Below are 23,154 nucleotides of genomic sequence, written 5' to 3'. Positions count from 1 at the left end.
GCACATCTTGCAATAGAAGTCGTAAAAAATAAAAATTAAAACTGGTAAGTCGTAAAAAATAAAAATTAAAACTGGTAAGTCGTAAAAAATAAAAATTAAAACTGGTAAGTCGTAAAAAATAAAAATTAAAACTGGTAAGTCGTAAAAAATAAAAATTAAAACTGGTAAATTTTACGAGAGGGAAGGATGTATACGTAAAAGAACTCGTTAAAAATCAGAGTCGGAGAACTTAACGTAAAAAATTCGTGATTAAAGACGTTAAAAATGGGGGGATAGAATTGAAATCGTTACGTAAAACATTCGCGATTATTTAAGTAAAGAAAATCAGTTGCCACCAGTTATTAAAAATAAAATTCCTGAAAACTCATTTGAAAATTTAGAAATCTTTATGGAAGCTGTAAACAAGCAAAAGCAGACGAAAGAATCGGTAATTTCTAACTCACAATATGCATGTCCAAATAGGAACATAGCTTTTTATCAAGCTACAAATATGAATCAAAACTCGAATTACTTTCAAAGTCTATCTCTAACTCTACTTCTATTTTTGTTCCTGATTCAAAACATCAAATCCTGATTCTCATTTTATTAAAACTCCAAATCATCCGTTAAATACTAATTCAAATTTTAGACCTATTTTTAAGTCATTCGCTTCCTCAAATTCAAATTTTGAACTCTCATTCACATTCAAATTCTGATTATGTAGCATCGCGTCCAAGATGTTGGACTCCATGCTCATCCTTGATATACTTACCTGCTCATCTCGTACAAGATCTTGAACTCCATGCTCATCGCTAAACTTCTCACTTCTTTTCTTGAGCATGGAGTCCAAAAGCAAGTAGACCTTCCTTAGTTTTAAAGTTCATCATGATAGAAAATCGTATACTTCGCTTATCCAATCTAACCTGAACTAAACTAACCTAACCTAACCTAACCTAACCCAACCTAACCTAACCTAACCTAACCTAATCTAACCTTACCTAACCCAACCTAAGCAATGCAAAATTTTTTTCGAGAACATATTTTTTTGTCTTTATTTCACCAAAATTGTCTTAATAAATTTTTGGACCCCATGCTCCTATATGGTCGGAGAATACCTACGTCCCACAATTTTGGACGCTATGCTCACCTCGCTTTTTCGAAAAAATTATCCGTAATTAAAGTGAGCATGGAGTCCAAGATCTTGGACATGATGAGCAACCGAATATCATATAGCTGAGCATGGAGTCCAATATCATGGATGCGATGCTACATTACCCAAATTCTGATACAAATAATGATCCTAGTTTTCACTCAAAAATAATATAAAATCCTAATAATTTTAAGTCAAATATGAGCTCGCATTTACATTCAACTTCTGATATAAATTTTGATCCTGGTTTTGGGTCAATTTTTTTCATATTAGATGAAGAGCTAACAGAAGATTTTGTAGCAGATGGAGAAATCTCAGGATACACAGGTTCGATAAAATGTTGAATTTCAAGAGAATAGTTTGAACTCGAATCTAAATGTAATGACTTTGAGTTGTTCACTCAAAATTTAAGATCAAGATTTAACATTGACTTGGTGAGTTCAAAGGTAGAATTTGTAGATCTAAGATGAGCATTTGGACACATGGAAATAGTTCTTGAATTGATGGAAGGATCAGGCGAAAAAGTATAGTTTAAATTAGTATTCTCAGTTAAGTTCAGAGTGTTGGAAAGATTATCTATACTATGCTTATCTATGCTATGATTATCCATGCTAGGCTTACTAGTGATTGATTTATCTATGCTATGTTTACTAGTACTAGATGTACGTTTGCTCGAATCTTCAGACCATGAAGTTTGATGCAAAGTTTGGTAAAAAAATAAGAGTTTCGATTTGATTAAAACTATTTTTATTTTTATTTTCCTCAAGATTCTACCTATTTAAATTATTAAAAATGAGTTTTTGACCTTCTTTTGGAATGAGATCACATTCTGGAGGATCTGAATAACAATTAGACTCAACATTTGAGTTAGAATTTGAATGCGAATCAGAGTTCAGTTTATTTCGAGGAAGTTATATTGGTTAGGTTATATTGGTTGTTCAGGAATTTGAATACAAGTTCATATTTAGCTTCGAGTTATTAGAATTTGACTTAAAACTAGGATCAAAATTTGTATCAGAATTTGAATGTGAATGCGAGTTCATATTTTCATAGTTCATATTCGACAGAACCATTTTATTTTCTTGAATAAAGAATCCGCAAGATTTTTCTTTATAATAAAAATGGGAATTTAGTGTTTTTTTTAGTCAATCTTGATAGAAACTGTTCAACATCTTAATTGCTTAGCAATGATTAGCGCTGTCTGACAGTGCCCTTGTTGCACTTCAACCCTATATTCTCACAGTTGTTTTGTCAACCTTCTCTTACCTTTCCAGCTTTTTTGTGCTTACAAGGTGTTTCATTTCTTTCGGCGAGATACCATTGTGTGTGTCTCAGGTGTAGCACAGCAGCAGCTAAGATGTAATCTTTTTTTTTGACACGAGGTATTAACCTACAGGTTTTGATTTCTGATGTTTTCATAGTATAGGGTAGTCCAGGCAAAGAAGACGAGCCTGAAAAAATCCCGGAAAGTAACGTTTTCAATGATTCCTATGTAATTCTCAACGCTGAATCCAAATTTCAACTTTCCACGAAAAAATTGCCAAATTTTGCAAAAATGACCTTAAATTGGTTTGTTTGGTGGAATATGGTCTATTATACGCGAAGAATTGATATAACGACAAAATTAGTAACTTTCAAAATTAGAGCTCGTTAAAGAGCCATGCACAAAGTGGCCCATTTTTGGGCCCTCGAAATTGGGGTCGAAGTGAGGTTTTTTTTCATCCTGAGGGTGACCCTTTACACATACTAAAATTTCAGATTGAGTATACGCACCGTTTTCGAGTTATGGGAGGGCAAAGTCCCCGATTTTCACCCATTTTTGCAGGTGTTTTAATGTCGAACTCCGGCTGTTACGAGGTACCAGATCTAGATATTGAAGCGCGGTTTGCGGTGATTTGTTCTGCTATTCCTGTAGTATTTTTCCACATCTTTCACAAAGCCCCAAATGGTTTTTCGGGGGGCGGGGAGGGGGGCTTTATTCATACTATCATGACAGTTAGCGCAACTTACTGACTTTACTTTGTTCTCTTCTCTCCACGCCGAGGTCACGATGGTATTTTCCGTTGGGGATTTTTCTTCTTCTTCACATTTTACCATTTTTCATGTCCTCCCCCTCTTTTCCCTTTTTTACTTCCTCCCCCGCAATCCAAACACTTCCTCTCAAGTGCTTCTTCCTGTAAGGCAGATACGACGGGGTCATAAATGGGGGATTCTTTTCCTTTCATTACGATTGATAAACTTTGACCCAACTTACTTCTCCCTTACAGGGCCCTCCTTACCCCTGTATTATCCCCCCCCCCCTGCCCGCTCCACTTTACTTGAAGTATTTTCCTCCCTCCGCAGCAGAAATGACGATTTTTCCTGTGAAGAATTGTTTCTTATTCATATTTTTCACGTTTCTCTTTCCACTTCTATGTTTGATTTATTCTTTCCAAGGTGCATTCTCTTCCACTTTCTCTTCGCATGACCATATTACTCCCACAAAAAAGGAGTAAAAAGTAGAAGAAAAGTGAAAAGTAAAGAGAACAAGGCAAAAGAGGGACAAACAAGAGGGGAAGGGGAAGAGGAAGAAGAGGGGAAATAATGGAGAAGAGTAGGAGGGTGGCTCCCATGTATTCAGTATTTCAGTACCTGAACATAAGTAAAACATTATTTGCGAGAAACATTGTCATTTCTGCTGCGGAGGGAGCAATATACTTCGGAGCAGAGCGCGGCGTGGAGCAGGCAGGGGGGAGGGGATAATACAGGGGTAAGGAGGGCCCTGTAAGGGAGAAGTAAGTTGGGTCAAAGTTTATCAATCGTAATGAAAGGAAAAGAATCCCCCATTTATGACCCCGTCGTATCTGCCTTACAGGAAGAAGCACTTGAGAGGAAGTGTTTGGATTGCGGGGGAGGAAGTAAAAAAGGGAAAAGAGGGGGAGGACATGAAAAATGGTAAAATGTGAAGAAGAAGAAAAATCCCCAACGGAAAATACCATCGTGACCTCGGCGTGGAGAGAAGAGAACAAAGTAAAGTCAGTAAGTTGCGCTAACTGTCATGATAGTATGAATAAAGCCCCCCTCCCCGCCCCCCGAAAAACCATTTGGGGCTTTGTGAAAGATGTGGAAAAATACTACAGGAATAGCAGAACAAATCACCGCAAACCGCGCTTCAATATCTAGATCTGGTACCTCGTAACAGCCGGAGTTCGACATTAAAACACCTGCAAAAATGGGTGAAAATCGGGGACTTTGCCCTCCCATAACTCGAAAACGGTGCGTATACTCAATCTGAAATTTTAGTATGTGTAAAGGGTCACCCTCAGGATGAAAAAAAACCTCACTTCGACCCCAATTTCGAGGGCCCAAAAATGGGCCGTTTTTGGCCCTTTTTGTGCATGGCTCTTTCCTATGAAACTGCTGCTTTGTGTTATTTTGTTCACGACAAAATTGAACGCACGTTCAAGGGAGGGTGCCGAACTTTGGAAAAAGAGTATAAATTGGCTTTTTTTCGCGGTTTTTGACCCTTGCTTCCTTGTTGCCATCTGACGAACGATCTATTGACAAATGAAGTGACGTTGACGGAACTTTATCATGAATCACATGTATCGAGTTCGAAAATACGCGTACGGGTTAGGTTAGGTTAGGTTAGGTTAGGTTAGGTTCGGTAATACGCGGGCTCGAATTCCTCCGTTAGCACGAATACTGCGTCTGCGTGTGAATCACTACAAACCTGAACCTAGGCACACGATGAATTCCTACCACCACCCCCTCACCTTTCATTCGAAGGTAATGTTTTTGAAAAATTTAAATGTTGGAAGGAAGACTTCCAGATCTATCTGCAGGCCTCAGGGGCCGAAAAAAAGAGCCCACTGTTCACGCAGGCCTATTACTCCATATTGTTGGATGGGAGGCACAAGAAAAATTAAAAACTCTCAACCTAACAGATGGAAGATCCAGATCTTATACTTAAGAAGTTAGAAGATTTCTGTGTTCCGCAGACATAAATTATTCTTAAGAAGCCAACGAGAAGGAGAGTTACTCATAGAATACAAAACGGCTTTGAAAACCTTGGCAGCAACATGCAATTTTGACAACTAAAAAGATAGTGTGCTCAAAGACCGGCTTGTACACGGAGTACTTCATAAAAACCTACAGAAGCAACTCCTAGGAGAATCGAAATTAGATCCAACCAAAGCAGTTGAATTATGTAATACATTTGAGTTAACGATGAATCAACCCAAACTTTTTCAGTCAGAAGGCACTAAAGACATTCATGCAATCAAGACATATAACTCGCCCGAAATCAGCAACCGAGCCATTCTTCACAGCAACCACTATTCTCAAACCATCCATTCAACAACGTAATCGATCAAATCAAGTTCGCAACAACAGCAGAGGCTCTCAACGACTGGAGACCAACGGAAACAATCCCAGTGAGAAACAAAATCAAGGCAACAATCATCCATGAAATAGACATCACAACGCACCGAACAGCTTTAGCTCCAACTATGGCAACGCATCGGACACAACATCTAAAAAAGAACAACTTTCTGAACTCTGTGATCATTATGGTTATGAGGCTTATCACTACAGATATCCAGGTAGATCAGCTAAGTGCAACAATTGTCAGAAAATGGGACATTATTCGCGTGTTGTCGTTCTGCTAGTGAGCATTATGTAGGTGAAAGTGAGAGTGATGGGGGATAAGATCAAAATGGAGTATTCGTCGGTGTGGTCTCCAATAATTCAATTAATTCTCAAAGCTAAGATTTTAATTACACTCTTACTATTTTTAACAATGAGGTAACATTTAAGATAGACGCAGGGGCTAGAGTTGATCGAATCGCTGAAGAGGGATTAGAGTTAATCATGTGCAGCCAAAATTCCTGTATTTGTCTGAATGAAAGTGTCGGTAGGTAAATTCAGCAATTATGATGGATCACCAATCCGAATGCAAGGAACAGGCACCTTTCCATGTATAAATAAACAAAACAAAACCCACGATCTTGTTTTTTACATTCCAAAAGTTACTTAAAAATGCGACTCCAATTTTAATTCTACAATTAGGTCGCACGCTCAAACTCATAAATGAAGGCAACGCAAGTAAAAGAAAGAATCAGCACTGTTGATGCTCTATCAAAAATACCCGAAAAGTGTAAATTCTTATGCAAAGGCATTGGTAAATTAAAAGAAGTACGAGTTAAAGTTCAAAACCAAATTCTGTCGGTAAGTCAATACCCTGCAGAAGAATTTCCCATAAACTCTTGGGATTGGTAAAAACAGAATTGAACAACCTAACCAATCAAGAAATCATTGATCCTCTCCGTGCGTATTCGTGAGTCTCGTTGTTGTTGTTAAAATATCTGACACAGCAAAGAGAATCTGTTTAGACCCAGCACAATTACATGCCTGTCTTCTTGAGGAAAATTTCCAAATACCCACATTTGAAAGTATTATTACACATATGCCAAATGCATCATATTTTAGTGCAGTAAATGCATCGGAAGGCTCTCACATGATTGAGCTTACGGGAGGAAGCTCTTACTTAACAACATTTAGAACCCCATTCGGCAACTTTCGCTACCCAAGACTACCTTTAGACCTGAATGTAAGTACTGAATCATTTAGTAAAGGATTTACACAAACATTTCATGGTTTGGAGGGTGTCCTTATTCATATTGATGAAATTATTACCCGGGGAAAAACAAAAAAAGAGCATGATCAATGTCTAGATAAAGTGTATGAAGGATCAGCTGACAAGGAAGTTTTATTCAACTTAGCTAAGAGTAGAATATGTGTCAGAGAACGTAAATTCATGGGGAAAATTTTTAAGCGTTAGATTTATCTGCAGATCCAGCACGTATTTTTGCCATTCAAAGTATGCCTACTCCAACAAGTGTAAAAGATCGCCAAAGATTCTTAGGTTTTGTAAAATATTTAGCCAAATTCATTCCAAATTTATCAGATCTCACATTCTCTTTATTCCACTCAGAGAATTAATAAAAGTTGAAACTCAATGGTCATGGAGTCAATCTCAAGAGCACTCCTTTAAGGACATTAAAAAAGCAGTTGTAGATGCCAAACTCCTACAATACTATGACCAAAAAAAGTACGTAACTGTCTCAGTTGATAGTAGCTCTGTAGGCGTTGGTGCTTGTCTCATGCAAGATAAGATTCTTTACCTATTTGCATCTAAAGCACTGACGAAAACTCAAAATCGTTATTTACAGATTAAAAAAGAGCTGAATTCAATTGTATTTGGCTGTGAATGATTTTATCAATTCATATATGGCAAAACAGTTCAAATAGAAAATGATCACAAACCTCTTGAAAGTGTATTCAAAAAGCCTTTTGACAAATGTCCCTTCCGCCTTCAACGCATGCGACTGAGGTTACAAAATTTTGACTTAAAGGTTTGGTATAAACCAGGCAAACAACTTGTTATTGCTGATACTTTATCTAGAGCATATGAACCATTGATGTTAATTATTGTATCACCTCAGATTTAATGGAGCAAAACTATTGAAACGATGAAGAAATAGAAATCCAAATATCCATGATCAAAGACAATCTACACAAGACTGATAAAAAGTATGCACTATTTCAGTCTGAGATTGAGAAAGATGAAACCCTTAGGTTGATCAAATCATTTATCATAAATGGTTGACCTGAACACTCAAAAGAAGCCCGTGATTGTAAAAAACCATACTGGCCAATCAAAGATGAACTGTGTATTTTTGATGAGCTAGTCTATAGAAATATGCAAATTTTTCTTCCCAGCTCTCCACGTAAAGAAATTTTACAGAAAATTCATTTACCCCATCTATGCATAGAAAAGTCCAAAGCTCGAGGAAGAGCTAGATTTTATTGGTCCAACAATTCACTCAAATCACTGACCTAGTATCTAAATGTGAAGTATGCATAAAAGTGAGTAGCAGAAATTCAAAAGAGCCAATGCTTCTGTACAAGGCTACTTTTGAACCGTGGCAATACCTTGCTGCAGACATATTTTTCCTACCAGGCAAACCGTACCTACATCCTTGTTGAGAAATTCTCCAAGTACCCTGAAGTTGCTTTACTTGAAAACATGTATTCAGAAACTGTTGTCAAATATCTTACAAGCAAGTTTGATCGTCATGGCAATCCCCGAATTCTTTACTCTGATAACGGACCGTCTTTTGACTCCGCATATTTTAAAAACTTTTCTAAGACTTGGCAATTCTCTCATAAAACCTCAAGCCCTCTGTATCCGGAAAGTAATGGTACTGTAGAGAGACATGTTGGTATAATTAATACATTGTTTAAAAAAAAGCAGCCAACAGCGACACTGATTCATCTATTGCTTTATTAGACAACAGAGACTCCCCTTTGGGTCCTGATCAACCCTCGCCTGCTCAAATACTCTTTAATCGTTCACTCAAGTCAATTTTTTCCTCTCCAAAAAATTATCTAGGCGACGACGCAAGAAGTTTTATGTTCAAAAAACTAATTACAGACCAGGCGACTCAAAAATTGTATTATGACCAAGGAACAAAACTCCTTCAAGCACGTATTGGTTCAAGACAAAGGGCGTTCACATCAAGGGAAGATAATAAGCCTAGCTTGCGGATCGCCCACGGTCCTATGTCATTGAACTTTTCGATGTTTCTATAATTGAAAGAATTAGACGATGCCTTAAACATATTTTTAAATCAAATGATGAAAATGAATTTCTTCAAGACTATTATTCTAACTTAACTAATGACCAAGTACACAATGGTATTAAACATGATACACCTGCTGTCAATTCCAATGTACAATCATCTCTTGTCGACCCAACCGCGAAATGTAATAACAGTGTATCCACAACTCGCTGTGGCAAAGCAGTGAATATACCCGCACGAATCAGAGACTAAGCCCAAATGCAAGCATTTTAATTTTGAGAGGGAGATGTAGTGGTAGTTCATATTTGCTATACCCGTGTTGTGGACACGTGACCCCTCCTCTGGATTCTCCATGTTGGATCCATCCCTTCTTCAATATACGTTTCATGTGGCATCATCGTGCTGTCTTATGAATACAAGACATTGTTCTTGTCCTCTCTAACACGCATTTTTCATTATTCACAAACATGACACTAAGGACTTCGAATTACAAGGATGCAAAAGGAAGTTAAACCAAATGGGAGTGATAAGTTTAAGTTTGCAGTTCTGGAACATTGTTGATTGAAAAAGGTACCTATCCAAAATTCTATTCCATCATGTTTTGAGTAAATAGTGACTTGCTTAACTTGCAACTTATTCATTAGGATATTAGAACATGTCCAAATTAATTCTTAAAATCTGACTTATCGACGCCAACTCGACGAGATTCGCCGTTCTGAAAATTTTGCCTGCCTTCTACCTGGGATGACAGCAACTTTCATTCATATATCGTTAAGCAGAACAGCAGCAGCAGCAGCAGCTACCGGTAGAGAAGAAAGATTTTGACTTAGGTGGATCTAGACACTTCGAACGAGGGGAGGGGCGGAGGGAAGTCCGGGGGACTTCTCCTAGAAAATTGTCGAAATTTTAACGCATCTAAATATTCAAGTTGATTTAATTTCGTCATAACTTATTACCAAACACAAGCGTCTTTCCTTTCTCTTTCCTCCGTTCCTTCCTTGTTTCTTACTTCCCCTTGTCTTCCTAGTTATTTGGGTGATTTCACGATTTCAGGAATGGCTAAAATGTGCAACGTGTTGAAAATAAAAGTGCACCAATTTTCACTCATCTCATTAACTCATTTTAAAGGTATTAAACTTCTTATTTCCAGCTTTGGCACGAACTATTTTGATTCCCTGCTAAAAATGAGTGAAATGCTAGCATTACACTCGTGAGTGTATAGCTAGCATAATGTGATTTGCACACAGAATTGCATTATGCTAGCATTACACTAGTTATACACTCTCGAGTCTATAACTACCTAGCATTATGCTAGTTATACACTCACGAGTATATAGTTAGAATTATACTAGCTATACTAGCTGCGGCTGCCTCTGGGCGCGCTTCGCGCGCCCGTCACGCCTAGCCGGGGGCTACGCCCCCTGGACCCCCGGTCACTCGCTACGCGAGTGACATTCGGCATTCGGATTTTATAGTAGTTGCAAATTTTTAATCACTATCTTTTGAAGATTTCATAGAAAACATTATGAAATTCTCACTCCACAATTAACTTGTAGAATAATAATGACAGGGCAAGAAGTAGACTATATCTTAAAATGGACGGTTCCCACTTAGTAAAAACAGCCAACACCACGAAAAGGTGAGGAACCATTGTTAGCCACTTTTTTTTTTTACTGTTCTGAAAAAATTTACTGAAATTTTAGTTGCGTGCCCTAAAAGGAAACACGGAGAAAAAAATTTTGTGCATAGAACCCGAAGCTGAGATCATATGGATCTCTGAAGTTTTCGGATCACGCATCCGAAAAGTTAAGGTCCATCTGCCGAAGTTCGGGTCAGACAATTGAAGTAGTTCGGTATATATCGAAGGTTTCAGGTCACACATCTGAAGTACTCGGTGCATACCGAAGTGTTTCAGATTTCTGACCCGAATTTCGGCAGCTGGACCTCAAGTTTTAAGAGATTCATATGATCTCAACGTCGGGTCCCATGCACGAAGTTTTTTTCTCCGTGCGAGTATTAATATAAATTTCAACACAGTCAAACACAGTAGAGAACCAAGGAAATCACAGTAGAACAGAGAAAAAATACCGTCGAATAAATAAAGAAAACTATAATCGAAGAAATTCTAATTATTTGGAAAGTAATTCGCTGGCGTAATCAATGCGTAGCTGCGTAGGAGCATGAGCGAGATTTATCATCAAATGACCGCTGGCCGGTAGGTACCTGGGCGGGCGAGCGACAATACGTAAAAGCGGTGGCATGGTTCGATTGATGACAGAGGAGTGGGGAACGGTCAGACGTAGGGGAAAGGTTCAGGCTGAACCATTCAGCACAGCGCAGCGTCAGTCACCGGTTGGGGAAGAGAGTCGGGGAGGGGACACTTCCCCTCGAGTGAAATAGAAAAAGGTAGAATCGCTGAAAGTCTGAATCCTTCGAAGTTTATATTAATGATACTCACGAGTGTAATGCTAGCATTACACTGGCATTATACTAATTCTACACTCAGGAGTATTATCTTGACACTTCACTAATTATGTGCGCATTAGCATTATGCTAGCTAGCACATCCCCAAATAACTATGCGCAGCCGTCCTTTTAAGGATGGCCCCTCGGGGGTGGCGCTGGGGCCGATGAGAGAGGGCGGGGGCGCCTTGCGCCCTTATGCCACAGTGAGACTTTCTCTGGGTTCGTTCTTGTTAACGGCATCATTGCAACCACTGGGGAGACAAGTATATTGATATGAGGCTGTGAAAAAGAGAGCGCAACTTTTAACCGCTTCTAACTTATCAAATATAAATATTAAAAGAAAAGTGAAATCTCTAGAAGTAAATCATAAACACCGTAACAAGTGAGAAGAATAACGAGACAAAAACCATTCATCCGAGGCAGGCTTGGGCCCAGAGAAAACGGGAATCGCACATTGAAGAGTACGGCACCATCTAGTGGTCGTGACTGGTAAACACTTATCACACAGTTATACACTCATTAGTATAATGCTAGCATTACACTGGCACTGAACCAGTTATACGCTCAGCAGTAAAAAGCTGAAAAAATTTTTGTTTCCGTATCGATGTCATTTGATATCAATATTGTATGCTCATGAAATAATGCAATGATCGTTTGTACATTACAGAGTGCTATTGTAGTTTAGATAAGGATTAAAGTTAATTCCCATAATGAGAGAAACGTGTTTTATTGCCATGTGTATATGCACGCTGATGTTTTCTAAATACATGGAATTTGAAATTGTAAATTGTTTTGTTCACAATGCCTTTTTCCAATGAGAAAATAAAACAATAAAACACACTTCTTTACTTCATATTTCTAACAATTATATTTAAAGGAAAATGGTAGAGTGTTGGTCTTACTGACAGTTTCTTTAATTTGAGGATTACCTACATTCTTGCGAAGAAGTCATTTTTCTTAACATCCTTGTACAATGAGCCTTTGCTTTTTTAGTTTTATTTTATGCCCATTTGTTTAATGCCTCAGCATTCTCCTTAGCAGTAACAGAAAAATAAAAAAAGTAATTTTAGTGAAAGCACTCACTTTTCCTGAAATTTCAGGATGAACTTAAATTTACAGGTGTCATTGCAGGATTTGAAAAATACCTACATAACTGACTTCCTCAAGAAATCTAATCAGTGTCATTATCATTGACTTTCTCAATAATTCTGGGAAATTATTATTAATTTTCCATTTTCCTGTACCTATATATTTCATTTCCTTTCGTAGTTTGGAAAATCGCTTTTGGCAACCGATAAGATATACTTAGTCCCTATGAATCAGCTTACTCTATCTGCATTAACCCACGAGGGGTTCGCAAGCGGACCGTAGAAGGCGTGAAGCGTCGTGAGGGTTTGGGTCGCGTTGCGGTCGGGGGGCGCACCCCCTATAGTTATTAATATTAACCTATAATTTATAGGTAAATACATAACTCATTGTACAACACTACCCCATACATAACCCCTAAGTAGTATAACACTCTGGCATAGAATAATAAATAGCTTCGCTAGCTTCGTCAGCTAGTTATTATTCTATGACTCTGGATTGTGATACCTACCCGATCAACTTAATCCTGACATATAACTCGCATATGCTTAGCATTACACTTTTGAGTGTAATACTCGTTTATTGCCGTCTAAGTTAATGCTAAAATATAACTCGTACTTATATGGTAAGCATTACACTGCTGAGTATAATACTAGTATAATGCTGATAAGCTTAATGCTAACATATAACTCGTATATGGTTAGCATTACACTGCTGAGTGTAATACTAGTATAATGCTGACCAACTTAATGCTAACAAATAACACACATATGGCTAGGATATAATCATTTAGTGTATCACTAACGAACTTAATTCTCTTATATAGCTGGTATAGTACCGACACCGACATATTGCTAACATTACGTTACTCAGTATTATGCTTGAAAACTTAATACTAGCACATTGCTATCAATATGCTAACATTACACTCACTTTCAGCAGGGTTCAGTACAAAGTTATAATGATTGACAAACAAGCCATTGAATCACATCTATTAGCGTCTTCCCGTGGGACTGCTGGAGGTCCACGCAAACGTGGCGGACCTGTCAAATTGTGTCGGTTACGTAACCGACACTTGAAAATGTGCAATAAAAGATGATACAAATGATGAAAGTTGGCAATTTTTGATATATTAGGTGAAATTTATGCTACCTGAAAAGTTTTCTAAACTTTGGGAACTTCCTGTTAGTTTAACGATATTAAATTGAGGATTTCGTGTAGTGTGTAATTAGTGCTACAGACCTAAACATCACCGATTTTCATAAAAATTAGAGGTTTCATTGTAAAGAAACCGGCTTATCAGTAGGTAATGATTTGGACAAGAAGACTTCAGCGAATAATTTGATGACAGTTTTAAAACTCCTGGCTCCATCTGGCGACATAATCACTACACTTAATACAACTGCGAATATACGTTGCCAAATGTGGCGACATCCTTTCTAATGACTTTTCTCGCTTAAAAAGAAACATTTCAGTTCAAAATGGCAATTTTCTTGAACATTAGAGTCTCTTTGCTGCAAATACTGCCAAAGAATCCATGAACAAGTACTGATTTACTACCGAAAATTGCTCTTTTGCTTCAATATCGGGGTTGGTGACGCGTAACCGACCGGACTTTTCCAGCCTTAAAGTCTCATATTATTTAATATAATAATCATTTTTTATATTTTTTAGCAAAGATAAGTGCAGGGACCTCATTCCTATTGATTTATCAACTTGGGTTTCAATCGTTTTACCCTAGGTCGTATATAACCCACGGCGACACGACTATTCCTCTCATCGCGAAATCACCCATTTACGGCCACGGGCGAACGGGGAATGGGGGAAGCCACCTACGCCCCCCCCCCCTCTTGGGATCCGCCTATGGATTTTCATTATCTTCAGTCGGTTAATGAAACTGAAAGTGACATCTCTCTTATACATCATCTCCATCAAGTCAACAATTTCCTCAGCTTCCTCTGCCGACCGGCGTTAAAGTGGCAGGACCATCGGAATCATGGAAGAGCAAATGAGCATAATGGAACAGGGCCAGTGAATTTAGCAGTTATTTTTTACGTGGGCTAGGCCTACAACCTGAAGAATCTTAAATTGGACAATCGTAATCAACCCTTTGATTTAAATTTTCTTCGGTTCTGGTAATGATTGAGTAATTGAATGCGTGCAAGAGCCCTTGTGTACGTGTGTTTTCGTGCGGCAAGGATAATTTAAACATAATGGATGGAACCCAGAAGCTTCAAAGAATAAGTTTCATAGAACGCACTTGGTTGTCGGACTGTGGGGTGGGGACATCACGTCAAAATAGAACGCAGTGCCTATTTACCGGGTGGTGTCGGAGCAAGTCATCATAATATGTTATGTCTTGCTTAGTACATAAGTTAACAGTATACGTAATGAAGTTTACATATTTTATATACCGGGTGTCCGTAAAGTAACTGAAAAGTGGGTATAATTTTTGAACAAAAAAAGATAGAAGGTCGCGGTTTGTGGCATTCTTCATCATCCAGAGGGGGAAATTTTTCGATGGGGGGTTTTTCCTTGGTGGACCCCCCTGGGGGGGCCCAAGGGGGGGCAACTTTCAAAATTCAAATAGCAACCCCCATTTTTTTAGACATGGTTAAAAAGAACTTAAAAAGACAAGAAAAATGACGCAAATAAAATTAAAATCGGTTCACTCGTTCAAAAGTTACCGCCGGTCAAAATTTTAAATTGACCACTTTTTAAAAAATCACCGTTGAGCTCCCAATTACCGAAAAAACAAAAACAAACCTGGAATGAAAAGTTTGAAAAGTGCCCTTTAAGGCAAGGAAAAACAACTGACGTTGTCACAAGTTTGGATGGCATTGTTTCAAAATAAAATTTCGGAAAATTCAACATGGCGGCAAATTTGAGGAAACGCGAATAATGAAAATTCCAGAAACTGTTATCTTTCAAATACCCTCTAGTTTAAGGAAATCAATGGTATCAACTTTTTTCCCTTTATTTGGCCAAGTAAGAGCAATACTTTGCTGACTTTAAAGTTGTCAAGCGGGACGCCTTCAATCGTTGGAGTATGCGACATCACATGCACAGGATTAAGTGTGCTGTCAAAAAATGAAGCCGATGTGAAAAAGCGCTCCTCCTTTGGGATGCTCTAGAAATGTTCAAGGTCCTCATCCTCAAAAAAGAAGAAAAGAGAAATTAAGCAATTTTTACCCACAAACTTGGTGAGCCAAAAAAACATGGTATATCCTGATGGGGTAAGGGCGGTTGACATTTTTGACATTTCTCTATCTGAAAATGGAAAACGCAAGAATAATTGTATTTCTCTAATTCCTGGCACTCCAAGTTGGCAAGAGGGATATCTGCTACGCTTTCAATTCCGAAAACGCCGTTCTACTCTTGATTATTATCCGAGTTGAGATTATCTTATTGACAGCCTCAACCTCACGATTTGAGGAACCGATATTTTTAGGTAATATCTGATGCAATATCTGATCGGTAACACTATTTACGAATCTGAAATCAGTATGCTAAGTTCTCTTCATCATACTGCGTTCTGATTTAGTTGGCAATTACTATTGTAAATTTACTATTGTTTGCAGCAAAATGAAGATCACCTTGAACATTTGACGGAATAACAGAGCATCGGGTATAAGAACTTCCCTTTTTAAAAAATAATGATAATAAAAAAATTGCTCAATTTTTCATACTGCATACTTCATTTTGCATACTGATTTCAGATTCGTAAATAGTGTTACCGATCAGATATTGCATTAGATATTACCTAAAAATATCGGTTCCTCAAATCGTGAGGTTGAGGCTGTCAATAAGATAATCTCAACTCAGATAATAATCAAGAGTAGAACGGCGTTTTCGGAATTGAAAGCGTAGCAGATATCCTTCTTGCCAACTTGGAGTGCCAGGAATTAGAGAAATACAATTATTCTTGCACTGAAAAAAACGTTTCCTAAATTCAAGGCGACGCCGTGTTGACCTAAGAAAATTGGATACTTAAAAAAAATGGACAAGAAACGAAGTCTTAGATGAAGAAAACGGTATTGCCTTGGTCGACGAAAACGCGATTTCTTGAACCAAAACTCCTGTTACATTGAAGCACGAAAACGTTTCCTTCAAATTAGGAGACACTCCCGCGCGAAGAGTATCCTAAAAGTAAGTAAGTGTTGTGTTAACTAAGGCTAAAATCAAACTAAAAAACTCAAATTCGCTTACGTCTAATTGAGTAAGCGAATTTGAGTTTTTTAGTTTGATTTTAGCCTTAGTTAATTTAATCGGTTCGCTGTTTTTTAGTTTCGTTCATTGTTTTAATTTTAAGTGTTGTGTTGTTTTCAGGAAACGTTTCCTCAAAAAAAGGAAACGTTTTCCAAAGCGTTTTTACCTGCAAGCGTTTCCTTCAAATTAGGAAACGGTCGGCCCCGCCGCGTCGCTGGCTCGAGGATCGGCACCCCCCGCTTAGTGTCCATATCCGTTGATGCACTCCGCTATTGTTGGTACTGCCGGGGTTAATTTTCCTCACATAATTGACGCGCTTCGCGCTCCCTCTGGTATTCTGAAGGAGAACTCCGTTTCGCCCTGGCTGACGTTTGATCCCGAAACCTTCGCCACCGCACCGGGAAGAGTGAGATTCCAACACCGTAGTCCACTCGGCCATCCTACCCTCGCGACCGATGAGGAGTTATTTCGCTATGTTAAACCTATTCGCATCTATCTCTTTGGCTACACAGATGCCCACCTGCTACCGTTCAATAGCACTTGCTTTCATCCAGCAAATACTACCTCAATTATCATTTAAATATATTAAATGTCCAAATATTTCCCTTTTCTCTCTCTTTATCAGCTGGTTCTCAGATAGTATTTAAAGACCGTGGGTCATCGCCGCCATAACTTACCCTTTACCCTTACCCTTAATACCCTTTCTAGGGGTTGCCCTATATTAAAACAATATGAAAAAATCACACCCTTTTTATAAAACAATTAAAGAGTTTAAATCTAGGACTAACTCTAATGAGCTAAAATACAATTGTACCTACAACAATAACACGAGATAACTCTAACATCAAAATAGATAAACCTAAATTATGTTTTGAATTTAACATACATCGATTATACTCACCTTATATATAAATACAGTAAAGTTGGAGTGCAAAAATTATCATATTAAAGTAAAATGTAGAAGATCATTATCAAAATGATAATAGGCAATCATTTTTTCCACTTAGTGAAATATAGTCGCATACGTATAGGGGCATACGTTGGTAACAACGTATGCCCCTTCTTTTTCATACGGAGATAGTATGATCATAGATTAAATTATTTTTTTTAAGTCTGGTTAAAGGACAGATTTTCATATGTGCCTCTAAAAGGTAAATTATCACTCATTCGATTATCCAATCTGACGCCCATATCATTAAGGTTAATGTGTAAATCAAGGAGGCTCATGTGAGAACCGCTTCTCATACTGAAAGTGAATATGATTTAAAATTCCGATAAAGTATAGACAAAATATTCTAAGATTATTTAATTCTGGCTTTAAAATTGGCGCATAAAAGATAAATGAATTTTATGGAGCTTTCAAAATGTACTCGGAATAGCGGTAAAGATGTGGTGATAAAGGCATATAGGTAATACTTTAATGAGTATTTATCGGGCCGAGTCAAACTTTCTGGGATTTGAAGACACTTAAAAATGTTCGAAGCTACGACCAGATTCAAAGAGTGCACTTGCAGTAAAATGTTGAAAATTTTCACATTATTTATTTATACCTACTACCTACATTAACGGACGCATGCTTTTGTATAGAAAATTTAAAGAAATTTTCGTCGAATCAGAAAATTCACCGAAAAATATTAAAGGAACTTTGGCTCTGATCCGCTCATTTCTAGAAAGCATTCTGACATTTTGGACTGAAAACAATATGTTTGATAAGGCACAAAAATTGCGTTTTATCAAAACCTCCACCTCTCCGACGCGTAAATCCTTTACGAAAAAGAAATTAATGGATTAAATTTAAACATACTGAATTTGTTTGAGTGGATCTTACGAATAACGCCATCCAAGCGGATCCGTCGGAAAAGTACCGTTCAAATAATACGTAACGCTCTAAGGGAGAGAGAGGGTCAACCCCGTTACGCCGTTTTGTTTATACGTGTAAAAGAATAGGGACCTATCTCGCAAAAGTGTTACGAGGGAAGAAGTGAGCGGGGGTCCAAAAATTGGAAATTTAGCGTTGCGTTTTTTATGAGCGTGATGTCACTCATGGGCGTAAGAGTGCATCGAAAAAGCCGTAGACAGCATGATGGTATACGGACGAAAGGGCTCATCATCTCAAAGTGTAGATACGCCCTTCCGCCAGAGGAGCGACGGTATATTTGGAAGGCCCCTCTCGAGCAACTCGCCGAATACATGGTGGTGTACGGCACATTGCATCCACCTCCTCAGTAGGCGTTTGGTAATTTTTCTGTTTCCTAATTTTAAGGATATGGGTTTCTTCGATCAACATCTCATAGATCCTTAAATTGAGGAAACAGGAAATGCTATGCCGTCTGTTTCAAGAAAACGTATACGTGGTTCGAGAAAGCATAGTATTCTCAACTCAACACAATTTTGTTACCTTAGATCAAGATAACTGTTGGCTTGTTCCAAGCTAACACCGTGTTGGAATTAGGAAACTTTTTAAGGATACGTGTTTCCTTAAATTTAGGACAAGTTTTTTTTCAGTGTGCGTTTTCCATTTTCAGATAGAGAAATGTCAAAAATGTCAACCGCCCCTACCCCATCAGGATATACCATGTTTTTTTGGCTCACCAAGTTTGTGGGTAAAAATTGCTTAATTTCTCTTTTCTTCTTTTTTGAGGATGAGGACCTTGAACATTTCTAGAGCATCCCAAAGGAGGAGCGCTTTTTCACATCGGCTTCATTTTTTGACAGCACGCTTAATCCTGTGCATGTGATGTCGCATACTCCAACGATTGAAGGCGTCCCGCTTGACAACTTTAAAGTCAACAAATTATTGCTCTTACTTGGCCAAATAAAGGGAAAAAAGTTGATACCATTGATTTCCTTAAACTAGAGGGTATTTGAAAGATAACGGTTTCTGGAATTTTCATTATTCGCGTTTCCTCAAATTTGCCGCCATGTTGAATTTTCCGAAATTTTATTTTGAAACAATGCCATCCAAACTTGTGACAACGTCAGTTGTTTTTCCTTGCCTTAAAGGGCACTTTTCAAACTTTTCATTCCAGGTTTGTTTTTGTTTTTTCGGTAATTGGGAGCTCAACGGTGATTTTTTAAAAAGTGGTCAATTTAAAATTTTGACCGGCGGTAACTTTTGAACGAGTGAACCGATTTTAATTTTATTTGCGTCATTTTTCTTGTCTTTTTAAGTTCTTTTTAACCATGTCTAAAAAAATGGGGGTTGCTATTTGAATTTTGAAAGTTGCCCCCCCTTGGGCCCCCCCAGGGGGGTCCACCAAGGAAAAACCCCCCATCGAAAAATTTCCCCCTCTGGATGATGAAGCATGCCACAAACCGCGACCTTCTATCTTTTTTTGTTCAAAAATTATACCCACTTTTCAGTTAGTATTTCACACTAATTTAATATGCGGCATTTTTCGATCCATACGGTTAGCGAGCAGCTCGACCTCCTGGCGTAACTACCATACTAATATCACCATCTCATTGTCGACCCTGTGACATGTTTACCCTTTTCCTAGTGACACAGATTGTGACGATGAATTATTTCAACCCCCATTAATTGTTTCTGAGTTATTCGTCCCAAATTACAAAGTAACGAATAAAAAAAAGTAGACGAATGATAAGGGAATAATAATGGTCAAAAACCGCCTGAAAATATTTCACATAATCTTGGTGAAATTGCAATATGTGGTTAATTCTTTATTTTTGAACTCGATACATGTGATTCATCGTAAAGTTCCGTCAACTTCACTTCATTTGTCAATAGATGGTTCGTCAGATGGTAACAATGAAGCAAGGGTCAAAAACCGCGAAAATAGCCAATTTTTGCTCTTTTTCCAAAGTTGGGCATCCTCCAACACGTTCAATTTTGCCGTGAACAAAATAACACAAAACAGCAGTTTCATAGGGAAAACGAGCTTTAATTTTGAAAATAACTAATTTTGTCGTCAGATCAATTCTTCGCGGATTACAGGCCATATTGCGCCAAACAAGCCAATTTATGGCTATTTTTGCCTTTGGCAATTTTTTCGTTGAAAGTTGAAATTTGGATTCAGCGTTAAAAATTACATAGGTGTCATTGAAAACGTTACTTTCCGGGATTTTTTCAGGCTATGGCCCCTTTTTTGGCTGATTGGCTTGGACTAGGGTTCATTTGCACAAATCTGAGGATGTTTTTTAAAGCTATTAGTGCTTTTTTTGAAAAATGAAAAATTCTTAGAAGTAATTATGTTCATGAAAACCTTCCATGAAGGTGTGGCGGCAGGGTGTTGACAAAGAGATTCTACCCTTGTCAATTCCGTAAAAACCTTCAGAGAGATAAGCACGGACGACGGTCGGGTGTCCCAGAGCGCAAAGTACTTAGTTTAATACAGTGTTTATATATACAATTATATTCAGAGGATCAAAGTTTTTTCGATGGCTCATTGGGCCAGTACTTTTGCTCGGGGGCAAAACTTCCATCACGTTCAGCACTTCTAACAGGTTCAGGACATTCTTTAAGAGGCTCTCTTCCTTGATGATTGAGATGAGAAGAGTATTCCCATGCGCTTTACATGCTTTTTTAGAAGGAAAACTAAGACCACCTTTCGAGAAATTCCAGGTAACTCCCTAAGTTCTCAAAAATGAAAAATAAAAAACTTAATTTTTTCAAAAAAAAAAGATATCATTAATTCAAGAGACCTCGTTTAAAATATCAAAAATTAAATTTTAAGGAATCTAAGAGTATGCGAGCATTTTAGAGGTCAATTTTTAGACTGGCCTAAAATAATCATACTCACTTGGACGGAGCGGGTTATTTTGTCATCATTAGGTGTCATTAAAGCATAACCTCGATAAATGTGGCCAGGAATGTCATCAACATAAATTTCATGGAATAGTTTCACATATTCAACATCAAGTGGTCTTGATTCTATCTGCAACACATTAAAAGAACTCATCATAGAATATTGTAATTATTTTTGTTTACGACAGGATAATGTAGATTTTAATACGTAGGTAGATACTGGAAGAATAAAGAGAGAAGAAACATGATAAAACTTATGCAGCTAACCATTGTGAGGAAAATATTTATCTAACAAATAACTAAAATTTAAATAGTTAAACGTAATGTTACTTTGAGGCTATTGTCACACCAGCAGCCCGACCGTGCTATCAATAACATTAACAGGCTAAATGAACAGTCTGTAGACATACGCACTTGACTGCCAGACTGTGCAGTCGGCACTGCTTGTATAACACCAGCTTTAGAGTAGCTGTCTAAACCTGATCACTCGTGACGGTGAAGAGTTACCGACCAAGTAACTTTTTGTCTTTATTGTTTTGATTTTTGTATTTTTTCTCTTTACTTTTGGATATTCTTCTCTAGAATCTCATTCTGAACCTTTATTTAAAACGAAAGGAGTCATTTTCTGAGTACTTAAAAACTTTTGTAGCTGGAAAGAAAAAGGCTCAACGGTGAAAGTATTCACGCTTCTTCGACCGTCAGTTACGGTATTTCTGCTAGCAATCGAGGGGGTTTTCAGTGTTGCAACCTGTAGCAGAAATTGTCAGGCAGCCAGAAGCGTTCTAAAATTAGACTAAAGATAGAGTGGAGTAATAAGTATGAAAATCACTAATCTTTTTTACGGCACCTAACAAGTTCTCCTTGGATTAGTCGATGGAACTTTCCAATAAGGCCTTTCTCTAAGACAAACCACGTTGTAGCGTGTGACAAACCTTTTCAATGCTATTAGATTTCAGTCGAGATGCAATCATACTAATGATACAGAAATGTGAGCATGGTGAGGGAGCGGATAGTAAACAAACGCCGTTCACTGTAAATAGCTCTCATTTCATGTGGTATTTACAATAATATTAGTCCTTTCTTCAAAGCTATCTATATTATACAGCTACAAGCAAAATCTTGGAAGCACTATTTCTGACGAACTGCCGGACCGATAAGGATGATCTTTACATGTATGTCATCTGTAGTTGATGTAGATGTGCAAAAAATTATGAAACCCCGAACTTTTAATGTTGTAGAGCTTTTAAAGCTCATGTCACTTAAGTCCAATGTTAATAGCGTGAGAGATATGTCGTTTCCGCTAGAAACGTCAAGGTGTAGGATTCTACCTGAGTGACTCGAATAAACAATAAAACAATGGAAAAGCTCGTGAAGGGCTCCTCATTCGAAGAGTTGAGGAAAGGTGCATCGCTCAGGGTTCAAGGTTCAAAATCCAAGGTATAAGGTTTTTACTCAATTTTTCCTCATTCTTCCGGCTTCGATTTGTGGCATTGGTCAATTTACTTGATTGCTGAATTTCTATTAATATTTACAGCAGATAAACAGCTGATACAAAGTGAGAAGGCAGGCGCAGCGTCGCGTCGGGACGGACCAAATATTATTAACTCTTAACGGTCGAAATCCGATTTTTTTTTTTTTTAAATTAAGTATTTAAAAATAACATAATAAATGGAAATTTCTCCAGTAAGTGGACTGTGAAATTATGTACATCCAGCTATTCCTCATCATTTACAAATCTGAGTGTTACGTCAAAAATTTTGAAATCGATGCAGCTCGAACACAAAATGGTGTATTAAAATGGAAGAACATTTTTGCCTATACACATGCGTATAGGGCCCGCGAAGCGGGCCTGAGGGCGAAGCGCCCTCCCGGGGG

General features: G+C 37.9%; 1 protein-coding gene across 1 annotated transcript in view; it reads right to left on the bottom strand.

Annotated features, from left to right (window-relative positions):
* Positions 1–23,154, bottom strand: part of FASN3 (Fatty acid synthase 3) — a 253,540-nt gene that overhangs the window by 170,984 nt on the left and 59,402 nt on the right. The window contains exon 9 of the mRNA XM_072296313.1: positions 21,275–21,409. Coding sequence (XP_072152414.1) covers positions 21,275–21,409 — 135 coding nt within the window. The remainder of the gene's footprint in view (positions 1–21,274; positions 21,410–23,154) is intronic.

The sequence above is a fragment of the Bemisia tabaci genome, chromosome 2, assembly GCF_918797505.1.
Source record: "Bemisia tabaci chromosome 2, PGI_BMITA_v3".
Taxonomy (NCBI): domain Eukaryota; kingdom Metazoa; phylum Arthropoda; class Insecta; order Hemiptera; family Aleyrodidae; genus Bemisia; species Bemisia tabaci.
The sequence above is the reverse complement of the archived record's forward strand: the minus strand, read 5'-3'. Positions and strand labels throughout refer to the sequence as shown.